At 42.9% G+C, this 18,410-nt stretch overlaps 1 protein-coding gene across 17 annotated transcripts in view; it reads right to left on the minus strand.

Moving 5' to 3' along the window:
- Positions 1 to 18,410, minus strand: part of HDAC4 (histone deacetylase 4) — a 248,512-nt gene that overhangs the window by 93,344 nt on the left and 136,758 nt on the right. For 14 of the 17 annotated variants that reach the window (XM_066999846.1, XM_066999842.1, XM_066999843.1 and 11 more), the window contains 2 exons: positions 7,587 to 7,737; positions 3,119 to 3,239 (listed from right to left, as the gene is read on the minus strand). In XM_066999846.1, coding sequence (XP_066855947.1) covers positions 3,119 to 3,239; positions 7,587 to 7,737 — 272 coding nt within the window. The remainder of the gene's footprint in view (positions 1 to 3,118; positions 3,240 to 7,586; positions 7,738 to 18,410) is intronic. The other 3 variants (XM_048050946.2, XM_048050945.2, XM_013178693.3) reach the window with 2 other exon arrangements.

Here is an 18,410-nt window from a genome sequence, read left to right on the forward strand (position 1 = left end):
GTTGCCTATCATTAACATAATCTGAAAATTATAGTCCACAAAGCAATTTTAAACAATTACATATAGACTGGAGCTGCATATATTAAGGAGTCTGCAAAATGGATTGAACAGCACAGAGCTGAAGACTGAGCAAGCCCTCTATGAAAGCCTCAAAGAAATAGTATTGAGCATCGCATCTTCCTTTCGTGTAGCAGATCCTTTGGACCACGACCATATTCTGCAAAACCCCTACAACCGGTTGCTTTTCATCTGAAGGGTCTGTGTGTATCAATGTCCTTCCACATTTGTGATTAATTAGAAAATATTCGCTGATTATAAACACTCAGCGGCCATGTACCGGCAACAGCGTTGGGTGAAGTTTAAGGACATGTGAGATACTGTTGGTAAACGCATCTGCACAGCTCAGTGGACAACCCAAGCCAGGCCCAGCGGGCCGGGGCAACAACACAAACGCTATTTCACATGTGAGCGGAACGTATTTCATGTCAAAGCCATTGACGTAAAATTGCTGTGGTGTTCAATACCCTTAAGAGATCTGTTGTTTTCAAGTAATGCTTTTAAATATTTTTAAAGGAATTCACAAACCTTAATAATACCAAAGGAAGTGCTTAAAAGCAGGCGTGTCATTTAAGAGACTATTTCAGCATCTGTTACCATTTAATTGGTTTGCCTGCTCACAGTAGGAGCATCAAGTCTATCTTCTGCAAGCCTCGTTTGCGTGTGTTAAATCCAAACACCACCCAATTAAATCACATTACAAGTATGTGCGTAAATATCTCTGTAACTGAATTGGTAACCTATGAGATGATATACAAATAAATACTAATACGTAATTAATTTAAAGGCTTTCTCTTTTTTTGTGTGTTCTTTTTTTTTTTTTTTAATAGAATGGAAACTAAAATCTTCAGCTTGTCCCTTAACAACTGAAGGGCTGCATTTAAAAACCTTCCACTGCAGTTCCACAGCCTTGCTGCTGCCTGCCCTCCTCGAAGGCTTGGCAAAACAAGCTCACGTCTGCCTGCCTGCAACTTATCACTGAAGCATGCCCTTAGAAAAATTTGTGAGGCCTCTGAGGCTCTTTCTTCCTTCTCCATGCCTTGAGTTAGAAAGCAAAATACTGTTCATCTCCCCACTACAAAACAGATGGAGAGAAGATGAGGGAATGGCAAGCCTGAAAGTAAGAGGATGGCCCCTTGTGCAACAGTGTGTATGCTGTCTCTACATGTTGCACTTCTGGAGCATCACTGGAAAGGGATCTTTATATGAACACACGCCACAATAAACCTTAAAGAATACATCTGTATTCAGAAGGGTCTCAGCATTAGCTTGAAACAAGGTGGGAAAAAGAACGAAACCTGAAACACGACAGCTGAATAACCTCCCGCACCACAGCTGGCCCTGTAACGTGCACGATGCTACAGACTGCTGCTCTTTGATTCCTCTCTGGATGCTTGGAAAAAAAGCAGTTAATTGAAAGTGTGCAAAGTATAAGGAATTCAGACCACTTCCAAATTTATTTTCCCTTTTCTAACAGATTAAATTCATCTATGATGACAATTCTATGTGAGCTTTCTCTAAGGCCAAAAGATCAAAGATTCTGAAGAAAGCATTCATTTACTATCCTTAATTCTTATTTAATATCTTTTTTAGCATTAAAAGTTAGGCATTTTAACCAACTGGGAAAAAAAAAAAAGCAGAGAACACAGTGCCTCACAGGGTCTTCAACTGCTTTTAATAAAATCCCCAAATTTCTTGGTGAGTCTCAATTAAGAACAGTGGAAAATCAGTTATCTTTGAAAAATGATTTATGTTGTCTTGACCGAAATTCAGTTTCTCCTATTTCTTCTAATATCCTTGACACCAACTCAGTGGGACTTTACCTCTGCATAAACTACCAATGTTTCACTACTTTAACCAGTGCCATAACCATACAATTTTGAAGTCTCAGATGAGATTTTCACAGACGTATTAAAATTGCTCAATCTCACCCTGGTGGAATAATGTTAGAATTTTCCTGCCAACTACACTTCAGCATTTCTGTACTGGCTCACAGCTGGGATATCTTTCAAATTTAATTTCAGCTTAGTTTCTTACTTTTGGAAACATCATCTGACTACAAACTCATCATCCCTGTATACATGTTTATTGCTTAAGACTTAAAATACTATCAGATGCTCAACTCGAACACAATTTTCAGAGCAAAAGTTTCTTGGCTTTTGTCTTTCAAAATTTCATGAACTTTGTGGCCACTAAAGACAACATCCTAAACACTTTACTTTTTTTTTTTTTTTTAATATAGATATTTACAATGCCTTAGTAGTGAATGTTTTTTCTAATCATCTCCAATTTTCAGATTTTCTTTTATACAATAAATAAGCGAATTTCTGGAACTGAAACTTGTACCTCAATGCCACCTGTAACACCGGTTATATTTGCTGTTTGGTGTATTAGAACTAATCAAAGAAGTCATTGTTTCCACATCATTATAATATCACCTGCTATCTTCTCACTCCACATAACATTTGGGTTTTCTATAGACCCACAGTTGAAAATTTTCATTATAAAATGTAGATGTCGGGGCAATTATGATTACAGTAGAGATGGAGTGCACCTCATGTTTCCAGCAGTTTACAGAGAACCAAGTAAACAAAACTTCCATCTTTGAGAGGTTAAGATGAGAAGTAAGCATTAAAAACTTTACAAATACAATGCTAGTTCAACTATCTTGAGTTGCAATTCACTAAACGTAAAACCTAATTTCCCCATTTTCTTAAAGTTTCGTAACACCTGGATGGACCAAATCCTGGGTAAAAATCTACACAACTTATAAAGGTTGATCTTCACGGTAGAACATGTGTTCGAAAAATCATGGAATAAAAATGACAGCAAAGACCCCTACTCACAAGAATACTCTAACATCACAGAAGGTGTTAAAACTATTCACACTGAAACCCTCCGAAAAATTCATTTTCGTCATGTCAGCAGCAAAGTCAAACCCTAATTCTATCATTGTTACAGCTGTTCAGTAAACACGTCAGGTCTATATTCCCCGCAATTCCAGCAATTGTGAAAAAGGTGGCACCGGCTGAATCATAAAGATAAGCCCAGTACCACTTACCCATACCAGAAGCGAGGATCACTGGATATGCAGTGGTTGAGATTCCGGTGTGCCAAAGCCTTCTTCTTATTTAAGACAAATTCCTGTAATTTCATCTTGACTTCTGTGCTTGCCACTGCACCTGAAATGTCAAAAACAAAAATAAAAAAGGTTATTTAATGAATTGACTTTGGACAAAAGCTGAAACAAATAAAAATTTGCATACTTCAAAAATTAAAATTTCTAAAAGGATTCAGGATGAGATCTTTGATTTTCAGCCCAATAGAACTTTTATTTCAAAGAGAAGAACAAAGTGCCTCCAGTAAGGAGCTCCTTTTTCCCCCCCTCTGGCTTTGCATATAATCAGAACTTATGTTTGAAAATGAAGATTTAATCAGAGATTTATCATTTTTTTATAAAAGATTTCTGAAGAGGATTTTTACACTTGCATAGAAGTACACTTAGAATAAAGCACTTGTACTAGGTATTCCAGCTTTCTTTTAATCAAAGGTATTTAAGAAAAGGTCTTGCGTACACTCAAGTTTTTAAATGTCACATCTGCAAGCAGAAGGGGAATGAAACGAATGTCTCATATGTAGATTTTGTCTTGAAAAATCCTGTAAATAAGGACCTCTTTGTTCAAAAGTATCTGTGTACAATAAGACCTACATAATATTCCAATTCATTTACAAGTGTGCAATCTATTTCTTCAAATAGAAAATCTAACATTTAAAGAAAAAAGTCAGTAATTTTGTAGTGTAGAGTTAAAATGTCAACTGTGTAATTTCTAATCATTATTTCCTCCACAATAGAGACCAGTCTGTTTTACTGTGATGATGGATTAAAATTATCATTCAGTTGACAGAACAGATTCGCAGGCAGAGTTCCTGATGGAGTAATGCATAGAAAGTTTGGCAAGGAGAACATGTGGAAAATGATGGTTCATCTATACCACAGGGTAAACCAAGAATTCCAAAGGAAAATATCTGGGCTACAAGAAAATGAAAAGGCCAGGAAAACCGTCTGCTCTTCTGGGAGTAGAAAACTCAAAATACGACAGGGTGATCTTTTGTCTCCTGGATCCTGCTCAACAATGTGGTGCCATTTGACAGACTAGGGAAACATTTTTTTTATATCTCCACAAGAGAAGTAAACTGCAATAATTCTATAAAGCAGTGCCTGAAGATGTAATATTGCTCAACCACTGAAGCAGAGTTGAAAAGCTTGAAAAATTGCTTTTTTGGAGCCCCACATTTCTCACTAGTTCTACAAAACGTAGGTTTGGCATGCACCCCAGCAGGAAGTTCAACTGAGGAGCTGGAGATAAAATCATATAAGTGTAGCGAGCCACATGGCTAGACCAGAATAGGTGACAAATTCATACATAAAGGCCTTATCTCTCCAAAAAGTGTCATCTCTGATCTATTAACATTTTAAAAATAATCAAACATGGCTTGGTTCTATTGGTTTTGGATACATCTGCCATTATTTAGAAGATTTGAAGCCAAGCATTTTTGGATCCTGAGGTTTGCAAAAGCTTCCCTGGCACGTCTTCCTCCTTAACTAGAAGCTGAAGAGCCCCACATATGCTTAACAGGATAAAAACACGTAGGCCTTCTCTTTCCTGGGCAATGCTGGAGCCATGGACAAAGCTATCATGAGAGAAGATCTGACCATTACTCAGCTCTTGACCTTTGAGAATTGAAAGATTAAATATAAATATATATATATATATAATTCCCTTTTAACATATTATATATGCAGTGATATGATACAGGCAGAAGTACTCTGCAATACCCAGTGAAGACATTAAAGAGGAGGAAGCCGAAGGCAAAAAGGCACAATCTGGCCCATACATGACGTTATTTTATACACTGTGCAGGGGTATAGGCAAGGAGGGCAAGAGCACAAGCCAGACATGCAAAGCTCACATGTATGGAAAGTATCTTGCTTCCACAGGCAGGAAGCAAGACATTGAACCCTAGGAGAACTGAGAGACCGTGGCAGAGAAAAAGAAGGACGAGGGAAGGAACTGGTGAACAAGAACTGGCTGGGGCAGCAGCTGCCCATGGTGTGGAGAACCAAGCTGCAAAGCAAGCACTTACGCTTCAGAGGGCCCAAGCGTTTGAGAGGAGCAGGGAGCAAAGAGCAGATCAAGTGATAAGGACTGCAAACAGGAGAGAGCCCCGATGAGCAAAGTACTACAGACAGGATGGGTCTAAATCAAGAGATTGAGAGCCAAAGGATTGAGCCAGGCTACAACCAGAGGGGAAAAACAAAAACAAAACAACAACAACAAAAAACAGGTTATATCCTGTCCCAGAATTGAACTACAACTGAATATGGGATAAGGCAGGGGCAGTGGGAAGAGAATACAGGAGGTCTGAAGCAGGACCAAGCTCCTGCAAGGAGAAGGAGATTGCACAATGCAAGAACAGAGGAGCAGAACAAATGGGAATTAATGAGAGAAAGCCCTTAATGATAGTGTGGGCTGATCATAGCCAGCCAGCCTGTAGGAGAAAGCCTAAAACAAGCCACAGTCAAAGGCTGCCTGAGCAGCAAGGGGTTGAATGGTCCATGCCCAGAAGGAGGGAGATGGGAAGACAGATTAGGCCTGTCTGGAAACACTGATGCACAAGACTGGTTCTAGGTTGAATTGTAGCAGTGGAAAGACAGGACAACCATCTATCACTCCTTCCCCTGCACAAAAAGCACCTTTAGTTTCATGTGGGTTTTCCTTCTTTTGTTAGAGACATGCTTTTGATCAAAAGCTTTATGATAGCAGATTTCGGTTCATAAGGGATGGGGTAAGGATCCCGAGATGAGAAAGCAAGCATCTGGTATTATGTTAATCTAACCCTATTTGAGCATTGCCTTCTAGAAGGTACAAAGCAATCTATTTTTCTCTTACAGTGATGGGGGAAGGATGGAAAATAAACTATATTCTTCATCTATTACACACTCCTCACTTCAGATTTGGACAATTTTAACTGTTACGCTTAGCAAAACTTTCTGATGTGAGAAAAATAAGTATTCTTAAGAGCTTAGCTGCTATAATGATTATACACTATAGTACTTCTTAAATAAAAGTATTTTAAAAATAAAACTGTAGCCATGGGAACAGGATCTTCAACTTAGCATCCCCAAGTTCTGTTCTTCCCTCTACACCTATGTTTCATCCAAAAGGTGCTTCAGATGCCTTTGTCATTTTACAGAGACCCGGGCATTTTTGTTTATTGTAAATTATCTTAAGGAGAATAGACAGATATCAGCCATAGAAAACATCGATACAAAATCAACGGTTGATGAGAACGGCGGGGTGAAGTGGACGTGCTTATAGCTCTCACCCAGTTCAAACTCACTGCCTTTATTTTGGAAAACAACAGAAAGCAACCAGAGGACAATGGGAAGAATCGCTTGTGGCAGCCAGCTGCACACCGAAGTAGCCAACCTGCACTGTCATCACCTTTACTCACTCCTGAAAGTCACACTGCTTCTTTTAAGGAAATTCTGACCCTTTGCTTTCTCTCCCAATACTTAGAAGAAACAAACAAAACCCAATACAAACGCACGCACGTGCTGGGGCTTCTATGAACCGCTTTGCTAAGATATTGGGGTAGGTCTGCACGTTCCCTCATCTGAGTGCAGCTTCAACAGCTTGTCCTTGCAAGATGCATACACAGGCAGTGGGGAATTCAACCTTATGAAAAAATTTTCAGCCTCCTACACCCCAGCCCCTTCCTGCTAGAAAAGTTGTTCTTGGAGCTTTATCTTGTCGCTGGTCCCCAGACAGTACCTCATCTCCTGGTACCGTTTAGCCCTCTATGCTGCTTCCATTACAGGCTTCCTTGTGTCATTTGGAATGAAGACCTAACGAGTTGATAGTACAACTTTGCAAGGTATTTTTCCTTCCATTCACTTCTAAAAGAAAACGGAACAAGCAACCAAAGTGTCTTTGATAAGGAGATTTGTGAGGCAATAATCATTTTACTGAATCTCGTCAAGTGCATAATAGCACATGGGAAAGCCAACCACAATCTGTACCTCATGAAAGAAGTACTTTCTGAATGAGAACACTTTAAAGCTAAAAACTGAGAACTCGCCTACATCCTAAAAGAGTGAAATTAAGAAAAGTAAAGAAAAAGAAAAGCAGTGTGCATCTGGTGTATTTTATGGTTTTAATATTCTGCCTCCATTAGGAATGCTGCCAAAAATACTTCAGAAAATGTTAAATCAAATAAAGAGATGATACGCTTCCTTTTGAAAAACGCTAAAACGGCATTTAGTAAGACAAAAATGAAGATAAAGCATAGAAATAAATTTCTCTTTTACCCTCAGTACCTCCTAACCGTTTACATAAGCTCCTGTGCAGCCAAGCCCTGTAGAAAGGCTATCAGGAAGGCTTCTTCAGCTTTATAATGCTGCTTTATGGCTTCCATTCATTTACTCTACCTGTCATCACCAAAACAAGCGAGCTTCTGCTACTTACTCTCTTTTCCTTTCTCTTTGTTTTTCAGCTGTTGAAGTTTTTGCTCTCGGTGCTGCTTCTCCAGCTCCTGCTCCTGTCGGTGCTGCTCCAACTTTCTCTGGTGCTCCAGCAGCTCCTGCTGATGCTTCATTGCCAGCATCTCCTGCTGCTGCTGTGGAGAATGGACGAGGGAAAAGGAAAAAATTAACAAAGTCAGACTAATAGAAGGTAAGACAGAAGTCACCATCAGTTGACAACGATGCTGCTTAGGTCACAGAAACAGGAAACATGGCATTTTTGTCGTGCAGAGGCTCTGCGTGTTGTGTAGCCTGATTTCTGGTTCACTTAATGCTGTCCTGCATCGCTGCCCTGCTGAAACCTGGCACACGTGGATCCTTCCCCACCCCACCACAAAATACTGCAAGTCCACCTTGGCTCAGCTTTTCTGCCTGCTATTTCAGCTGGACGTTTGCTTTCTCTTTATTGAGTGTTTTAACCAAAACCCCCGTTACATCTTAACTACGCATACTCTCTGAAGGAACATCACTGAGCTCAGCGGTCATGCACTTGAACCAAAATATGCCATCACCAACGCCGGCTTTGCAAGACCAGTTCAGTTCCCTTGTGCGCATGCTTTTCTGAATAAGCCTTTAATTATATGACTTTGCACACTGGTTTCTCCAAAGGTCCTTCTCTCTTTCGGTGTATGCAGAAGCGTTCCCACAAACTGGGACAACTCTCTCAGTGCATCGTTTTAACTTCATCAAACGCCGGTCACTTCCCGTCTGCTGCGCGAACCTCACACCCCGAGCTAAAGGCAAAAGGACCGGCTTCCTTGTGGGCATGGTACCACCCGCTTCTGAGCTTACTTATAAGAGAATTGCTTCTTTAGAGAAGAATCTTTCAATAGTCTCTCAAGGAAGGATTCATCCCAGCCCTCTCAACTTGCACACATCCATGGGAAGAACCGAGAGCCAGGCTGCCTAATTAAGGACAGGATTTGCAAAGCTTTCATCAGATGGGGTGTCCAAGAGTCGAAGCACCAAAGTCTGCTTTACCACAGTGTTTTTTTCTACAAGGCCTTCACACAGCAAACAGTCAACAAGATGGGTAACTTGTATCTGGCACTCACAGATACATTTTTTTTAATTTTTAACTAAGAGGAAATAAGAATGATTAGGAAAAGTCAGGTTTCGGTGCATACATTCATATAAAACATAGTGAAGGACGTAGCACTTGGTGAGGAGGGAACGACGAGAGGCAGTTATGAGGCTTGAGAAGAGGTGCCAGCTGCACTTTTAATGTGCTTTCTCCCCCAGGTTTGCCAGTTGACCCTCCGAGCCCGCAACTAGCTTCACCCTGCCATCTAAGCCTCTTGACCACTGCCCCCGTCCACCCCCTCAGCCCCGCCTTGGGTCTCCAAATCCAGACACACCTGGTGGATGTGTGTGGGGGGGTGCTCCTCAGCCTGAAGCATCCTCGGTGGGCCTAGGGGTGTTCTCCTGAGAGGGGTCAGAGGCAGCAGGTCAACCCACAGGGCCCCCTGCCAGTGCTGAGAAGACCCCCACGCTTTGACAGCCAGCCAGGAGCAAGCAGGCCTGCAGAGAAGCAGGTGATGAGCAGCAAACCTCAGCACCTCGCAGCTTGGCGAGGTGCAAATGGATCTCCATGGGGCTTGCAAAAAGCGCTTCCCCTAGCACAGGGCTTCCCCGGTGAAAAACCTCGAGTTCCACTGAAAATCGCTTTTTTCTTAAGAATTCCCTTATCCTAAGAAAGGTCACTATTATTCCTTTCCCACTTCCCAGTTTTGTTTGCACCCTCTCCAGCAAGACGCACGCCTAGTCCAGCTCTCCGGGCTGCTCCGATTCCCCTCACATCCCTCTGGACGCAGGAGCACACTGGCTGCCCGGCGCGGGCGTCCCGCTCGCGTTACGCTCGCCCGCACTCTTTATGTTGGCAGCTTATAAATTAGCAGATTGATTTTAAGCTGGCAGTGTTAACCTTCAAAACCTTTAATGCTGCATATGCTCCAGCCATCGATGAGACTTCTCCAAGCCTGGGCTTAATGGGGGTCTGTGCTCCGATGCCACCCACTGCTCGAGGCTCATGAAATCCTGGAGGTGGAAAGGGACCGGGCCAGGCCAAGGCTATTAAGGCAGGGAACCTGCTCCCCACAAGCATGTCTCACTCCATCCTTCTTCAAGCCCTGACAACATATGTGCGTGTGTATGCAAGACTTCCACCCCACAAACACTGATTTTTTCCTTCTCCTTTTTTCAGATTTTCTATTTATGCTTCTGACAGCAATTTCTCATTTTAATCTGTGGTATTGTACATTTGTACTATCAAAGTTTCAGCCGCGGCTATGCTGTACATAAAATTATGCAATTCTATATAAAGATGCAAAAAAATAATGTAAGTGGCACTCTACAATCTGCCTGGCTATCTGCTGGAAACCCTGATCGAGGAGTCCCTGCTGCTGCTGGCTCCAAGCAGGCAGACTGTTGTACAACACCGAACCCAAGCTAGCAGAATTTGCAGTGCTTGCACCTATGCTTCCCTTCCTAATTCTATTGAATTTTATGTAAACAACATAAAAATCAGACTCTAAAAACCTACAAAAGTAAATAACCCAACACACACACACCAAGAAACAAAAAAAAAACAGAGAAAAACAGTTATTTTTGTTTTATAATTAAGCAGCAGCTTCCACTAACACATCTCCATTTGGAGAAAGACTATCTTTTCAGACTTCCAACAAGTCCACCACATGGTGGGCTTTTATAACCTAGCCATAGAAAGTATGCAAATGAACAATATTTAATGCACAATATGTTAAAACAGGTTTTGTTATTTTTATGAAATCAGGAGCCTTTTCTCTCCATCTGCAGTCTCCTAAGCTTCGCATGCTATGCTTCCTGCAATGGTTTACATACATTATGATGCTTTAGAAGGAACTGTGCTTTCATTGACATCTGTAGTGAAATGTAAATGAAAAAAACAATTTGTATCTGGGTGGCTTATAGAAATTTCATTAGACATGTATTGTTTCGGCCAATTTTGACCCCAGTTTCTACAAAGACTCTTCTTGATATAGTTTTCAAACCTTTTCAAAACTGAAAAACAAAAATAAAAAATTAAGCAACCTCCCCAGTTGTACCAACGAAGCCTAAAATTTGTTGTTGTCTGTTGAAGCCTCAGAAAACGACTAAAGAAAACCCACTGCGGGGCTCCGTCTGAACTGTGATGTTTTCTCACAGCATAAATATTTCTCCACAATTACGGCTGAAAACAAACTACCCAGACGCTATTGACAGGAAATATAGGGTGTGCCGGCGCTGGCGATGCTGCCGCACAGCCCGCGCTCGGGCTTCACACCCACTCCGAGGACCGTGGATAAGGATTTGTGATGCTAACCCAAGGTGAGGCCCGTGTTGCTCATCCGTGCTGATGCTGTTATCCGTGTTGTTATATTAAAGCCATGGGGAACAGAACCATCACACTAAATCACAGTGTGTTTCGGGGCAAAAAAAAGCCCTTCTCAGCTTTAAAACCCTAAGCCTTAAGAACTCTCTTGATGCTAGACTGTGCCCCAATCTTCCTTTTGTATTTTGAGGGTTTGCAATTTAATTTTCTGATTTTAAAAAAATGGCTCTGTCTGCTGTTGCTTTGCGAAAAAGACCCGTAACCAGCAAGGGAACCCACTAAGGACTGACTAAACAGGAGAAACAGGAAATCTGATAACAAAAAGCTGCCCTATGCACAAAATAAACTGAAACTTCCGAAAAATATGAGCTTCTCTGTTTCAGTTAAAGCAATCAAGGCAAATTTTAACAGGTAGCAAACATTCAGAGCTGCGTGTGGTTAACTGCAGAGCAGCTTCGTCCCCCCTCCCGCACCCCACACTCAGCTTCTTTGACAAGATAATGCCCACACGTTCTGGGCTCGGCCTGGCCTTTAACCTTCACTTGATTATCTCAGTGGAAAAACAGCCTACAGATGTCTAAAGGCAAAATGCTTCAGAGCTGCATTTCAGCGGGACACAAGCTCCCACGCTCGGGTCTTTTGGAAATTGCCTGAGTTAGGAAATTATAAGCATCTCTTGAGCTGCAATTCACGGCATACCAAGAGACGCTTAGGTGGCTCTGATAAGGATTATTAATTACTGCGCGTAATCTTGCTCACACGCCACATAGTGCATTGGGTCTCTCTCGCTGGCAAATGAATCAATGCCGACGCCGCAACGCTTGTGTGTTAATTGCGCGCAGTTGAAGTGGTGTGTTTTGCTGAACTGTAATGAAATTTAAATATTTGTGAAATACAAAGTGATATGCCAAGGGAAAGCCCTTGCATTCAGACTAATTCAACTATCAGTTTGAGGAGTATGCCGTGTGACAAATACGCACGCTGCATTAGTGAGTGCAGCTAGGAACATCTGAATAAGGTGCTTTTGCCGAACTAAATATTTGTAAATATTTATAACTATGGGGATTCCTGCATATGTTTAATGTCACTGCTTCCACTATTTATGAAAACTGCACAAATGTTCAACTGTACCTGTAGTTAGTGTTTCTGGTGCTCCTTTAACATATATTAATATTAATAAATGTAATAGGGAAAATGTAGAGCATGTCCAGCTATTTATCAATTTTCAGCCAGCTGTAAGGACTCAGCGGTGCAGTGGATTTTGCCATCACATTCCTCAATTGTCTTCAGTTCTCAAGCACGTCTACCTGGAACACACACTAACACCTTATCAGTAAGCACATTGTAAACTTTCCCTGCACAAAGAAACCTCTTTTTAAGCTATCTGGAGCTAAAACAGTTTCTTTAGTCATCACAACAGAGGTGGCAAGGTAGTGCTCTGAAAAATTCCAGCAGCCTCAGCCCAGAAGAAAGCCACGTGCCCTCCTGGGAAGCGCGTGGTGCTGACAACAAAAATCCTATTTACCGGAAAGAACGAGGACGTATTTCATGAAGACGTGTTGCATTAGGGCTTGCATAACCACTCCTCGATTTGCTAGATGAGCAGGAAGAATTCAGATCCTTCCTGCATCCCTGTATCTTTTAGACACCACCTTATTCTTTCCTCAGAAGCCAGACACTGCTCTCTGCCCACACTCTTATTCCTTCCCATACAACAGCCATTTTAAAGGTGCTTCTGTCGTTTACTTCACACACCGTGGTAAAACTGATTAAAATCTGCAGAGCAGGAGAGGTTTTGAAGCTTCAGCTATGGCTCCTAGGTATTTATAATAGATATTTTGAATGCTTTACCTTACTGCAATTAGTGGAAGGCAGCGTAAAACTATCTGTACTCAGACAGCTCACCCTTACTCATGAAGCTGAAGATAATCACACATGTAAGCATGGGTGAGCAACAGCTGCCTTTCTGACTGCTGATAAAACTTTGCTGTGATCCAAAGCAGCTTAGTGCTGTGTCCACCTCCTAACCTGGATCTCAACCTAAGCCTGAGTTCACCTACGGAAGGTGCCACAGCACGCTTCAGCACGGTGGGACATCACCGCAGGCAATAGCTTCAGAAAAGTCGTAAGGATGTACAAGTGAAGTACTGGCTTCAAACGTGACAACGTAATGCTGGACAATACCAAGAACACCCCACTTCTTTTCAGCACCTGCTGAACGTGCAGCCTTAAAGGCTGAAGCTTCAGAAAATCGTCCTCTCACCTCGCAGAGGGTGAGGCTGGGGTTTTGGTGCAAAGAGTGCTTTTACGATAAATCATTTCCATTAAGCTTTTGGCAAATTTCTGCTGCTTGGGGGGAGGTTAATTCAGATATCTGAAAGGCTTTGGAACTCAGATTCTGTAACACTGAAGGAAAATTGTAAGCGATAATCAAGAAAGAACTAGCTGAAACATGCGCACATCGAATCACCCCACAAAGAATCATAGCATATTGGTGGACAGAAAGTTTTGATATGTTTCTGGGAGAACCTCTGTTGTTTTGGGTTGTTTTAGAGCAATTTCAATGCTAGCCATTCTTTTGGCTGGGTTCTCTGCTTCGTGTCTTCTCCATCCTGTTTACTGAAGTCTCAGGCTCTTGCTTCAATTTCAGGATTCTCTCTCTTGGCTTCATCGCTGTGGGTTTTAATTCCAAGGGCAAAGCTAGTCAGGCTGCACAGAAGATATCTTCTGGAGTACCGGAGACAAGTCAAAATTAATAGGTTGTACTGGGAGAGGAGGGGGAAGCGTTGTGGTTTTCAGCAGAAGCCAAGTAGCAAGGGCTCCTAGACGCAAAAATTTGAAAGCATAGCTTGGAACAAATGTCTATCACCTATTTTCTTGGACATATCAACAACTGAACGTATATTCAGCATGCCCCCTTCCAGCTATCTGACGGGCTGACGGCAGGCAGTCCCGTGCCAGAATTCCCCGCAGCCAGCCTCTCCTCACTACGCAAGAAAACAATCCTTCCCTGCTGACAGCTTCCTGGGCAAGAGACGGATCTTGGGTAGACATATCCAACTGAGACTGTCTGGTGTTCACGTTTATGAGGCTCAAATGTCTTCAGGAAAGGGAATGATGGCTAGGTTTCCTGATTGCCAGCTCTAGGTGAAAAGATCTCACATTATTAATTTGGCAGTTCATATGTGCATATATACTTTTGTATCTCCATTTCTTCCACATCCTATTACTACTCACCTCACCTAAAAGGCTGAAGGTTTGTACAGCAGCTTCACCCCTCTAAATTCTGAATATCTGGAAGGCTTGTCCTGAGAATGCATCTGTTTGTGCCTTTTGCTCCCTGACTGCCACTTCAGCCTAGTTTTTACACTTTCCAGAAGCAGAGCACCTTACAGCCTAGAAAGCAGTGAGCTACATCGGTAGTACCTAACATGTTCAGTTCCTTCTCCCATTATTCTCTCTAAAGGTGGGGGCAGACAGACAACTCCTTTGCATTCATTCCACTGTATTTTAGATGTTGATTTTTGAAGGTGAAGGTAAATCCGTACACCTTGCACCAGGAGTTGGGGGTGCGCAAGTCTGACCACGATGAAAATAGGAAGTCTTCATAAATCAGAGCTGTACAATTGTCCTGAATAAGCAGGAGCCCCAGATGATTAAGGCTACGTGAGATTTTAAGGTGCCAGAAGTGATCAGACCTCAGTCCTCAGAAAAACTGTTCTGTCTTCTCAAAACTGCTTCAGGGTGCAGGGAGTGGGGGAGCAGGAATGGAAATGTTACACTAAAATCACCATCAGGAACACACATGCTGGGCAAAGATCCTGTCATGGGAGAAGCTACAGTAGCCACTGTTGGACGTCGGTTATTTCCAAGGACGAAATATGAATGAAGAAAAGGAGAAGCATAGCTGCATCTACTGATCCACCATTCCTGGTCACCCACGTGAAGGAACAGGAACAGAGCAACTGAACTGGTGAGCTGGCAGGCATAAGAGGAGGGGAAGGGAAACCTCAGCTCCAACAACTGCAAAGCCCTGCACAAAGGGAGACGAGACAGGGAGGTACCTTACATCCCACCCGCTGTGAGCTGAGAAGTACCTGAACAAAAAGACTGGTGGGCAGCAAGAGCTGCTTTCGGTTGCTTCTTTGATAATATGCCTTCCAAAGAGGAAAAATAAGGCCTTAAGAGCGGATCAAGGACCAACTGCAATATGCTAATTCTGAGCAGCTTATCCTCCAGGGAAGGGCAGGGAAAAAACAGGGCGGTGGAGCAGACTACGAAGCCATTTTCTTTGCTAGCAATCTGAAACGAGGCAGTGATAGGCCAAGCTCCTGCTGCACCTGAAGGAAGGCTGCAGACTCAAAATGAATGGTCAACCTCATTTGATGCTCACGCAAGCACAGCAGAAGCATCACGTTTAAAGGTAACATGCCACCAACTTAAATACCAAACATTTATCATCTTCACACACCATCCCCAGTTAAACAGGAAACATAAACACGGAGATTAAGCCCACAACATTGTTCATACTGTGTGTAGACAAGTGAGGTTATTCACAGTATGATTTACATTTTAAGTGCAACTTCATCCTCCCATACACCAGCTGAATTTTGTCAAGAGACCATATACAGTAACAGGAATTCTCAGTTTATGAATGTTAATTTAATCAGTGATGGTGTATATTAACAGGTCACCATTCCTGACATATTAGCAGGATTCACTTGGGTATTTCTTTACTCCTGCCTTGATTATCTGTGTTTTCTCTTAGAATATTTCCAATCTATTTTTATCTAGTTCAAAAAATAAGATAAAGTTGAAGTAGAAAATGTAAGTGTGAACTGCAAATACTCGTTTTTTTTTTCCCTGCTGTTTGTTTCAAAATCCTAAATTGAATAGAAACCATAAGGTCTTTAGCTTTAAAAATAAAAGTATCAGTGTGCCTCACGCTATACCAGGAGGCAAACGCATACTATAAAGGGTAAAAGAACACAAACTTAAGCACTTCAAATGTTGTTTGGACTCCACTGAAAAAAATAAACATGCTATCAAGTAAGCAAGATCCTCTGTCTATTTGTCAGCCAGTGAACTCTGCCATTTCTGCCGCTTACGTCAGACAGTCAGCCTTCAGAATACCCAGGAGTCAGCCCAACTTATGTCCAACTTCAGCAGATTAAGTAACAAGAAAATACATCATACGAAGTCTTTTCTGGGCAAGGGGCTTCAGCAAAGACACGTGGAGCAGCTGAGCTCACAGGGCAACAGACTTCTCATCTCCCGCTGCTGCCAAGCCTGAAGACAAGACCCTGTGTTCTGCTGGAAAGCTGGGAACCCCCAGATGAAGGACAGGAGTAATGGTGCAAGGACCACAAGGCTCACCGGACCGGCCAATTCCATGGACACCGGTGCAGGGTTTCACAGGAGGAAAGCCACCGAGTCCACCGGCTGTAGTGAGATCTGCAATTTCAATTTTGACTGAAGTTTTTGGTATGCATCTTGTAAAGCTGGGAAAATCTGGAGTTCTCATTCTGCTCCTTCAACCCAGCAAACGGTGGTCCATCTTATGAGAAGCCAAAAGAAAACATTTCTTTTACCATTTAAAGGAAATCCTTTAAGTAGGCCTGTAGGGATGATTGCAGACAACTTTCCTGGCTGAGCAATCCAGCTTCAGTCCAGAAACCACCAATGCTTCTTATGAAGAAGCCCAAATTCTGCTGCATGACTTTGTATTTAACTGAGATACGGGGCTTACAAGCATCCATGCTGCTATGTGCATTTGCTGACATTTATCCACACCTCTGCACGCAGATCTGCCCTCTCCGTTCCCGGAAAAGATTTTGACTTTGAGCATGAGGAAAGTCACCCCCAGCCTTCAAAGACAGCAAATGCTCTGATCTTGCAAAGCTTTCCCCAGGGCTATTTCCATCAGAAGTTAAGTTTTGCAGGATCCAGGTCTAAGTCTTTCAGGCCATGGAGTCAGCTACGTGCACCAGAAAAACAAGAGAAGGTCACTGACAAGAGGAAGCCATCTAGAAATAGCAAGAGAGCTCTGTGCAATGAATTCAAGTAGTAACAAGGCACAAAATGTTCAGTCTGTTTTTACCACTGACTGTACCCAGCTGCAGTTCTCTAAGATGAATAACCCTGTCATGTCAGAACACAGAGGCAGACACCTGGTATCTCCGGGCTTTTTAAGTTTCTCTTGAAAGCGATGCAAACCGCCAGGAACGGGCGCTCTGCAGAACAGAGTCACGAAGCTGAGCCGAGGGAGTCTGGCTGCAGCGGGGCAGGACGGGCGGAGAGAATGGGCTCAGCGGCAGGCGGCGGGGCACGGGGGTGTTAAATCCAGGCTTGCACTTCCAGAGCACAACGCGAGCGGCAGAACTGAGGGCAAGGGGCAGCAGCGAGGCAGGACAAGCCTCTTATGCAGCCCCATCCAGGCTCCAAGGTGCTGCGTTCAGCATCCCCGGCCCAGGGGCACGGGGAAGGAGCCATCCGCACAGCTGCGAGGCGGAAGCAGATGTCACCAACCGTGTCAGCAGGTTTCTAACACGCAGATTTTTTCCCATTAAGATAGCAAGAAACAATGCAGTTCAGAGAGGCCACCAAGAAGGGACTCTGGGCGCTATATTCCGCACTGAAAGCAGCCACGCTAAAAGCTAACGTGACCTGCGGCCAGGCAGCTCTCCTGCGAGCAAACCAACCACTGCAAGGGCAGGTGTCTCCAAATGAGAGCAAAGAGCAGTTTCTTACTATAGCATCAACACGACACACACAAAAGCAGTCTTCCGCTTTATTTCCGTGTTATTTACAGCATTGCAAAATCTGCCCAGAAGATTCCCTGCAAGACCTCAAACGAAAATAAGGGATGGCCAGAGTTTCATCCCGGATCTCTGAAAAATTAGCTTAGGTACTAACAGCTTAGATACGTTACCTCCCCTCAATCAGCCCAAAAGCTGTGCTGATGAAAAACATGTCAATTGAAAACAGCAAAAACAAAACCATCTCCTCATGCTTTATCTGAATGTTGCTATATATAAAGCCAATGTCTGAAAACATTCCACATATTTTTATTTACTGGCATAAAGCCACTAAGCAGCATAAGCATACTGTTTAACGTAGGAATTTTCTCTGTTAACAAAAAGAAAACAACTTCAGCATCACTCCTCAATGAGCACTGCTACAGAGCTCCCTCCTCTGCGCAACGCTGCTGCTGCTCAGACGCGAACCATGCCTCCTCTGACCATCCTATGTACATTGCACAAGCGGTATGGCACTCTGCTACCGATGCACACAAATATTCTTCTCTGGGACCAATGGAAAAAAAAGAGGAATAGCATCGCATGACAGAATTAGCATCTTTGCATGCCTCTGGGTTAAGATTTCAGGCCCGCAAGGAGCTGCGAGGCTTAGCTGCTCTCC

This window comes from Anser cygnoides, chromosome 6, assembly GCF_040182565.1.
Source record: "Anser cygnoides isolate HZ-2024a breed goose chromosome 6, Taihu_goose_T2T_genome, whole genome shotgun sequence".
Classification (NCBI taxonomy): Eukaryota; Metazoa; Chordata; class Aves; order Anseriformes; family Anatidae; genus Anser; species Anser cygnoides.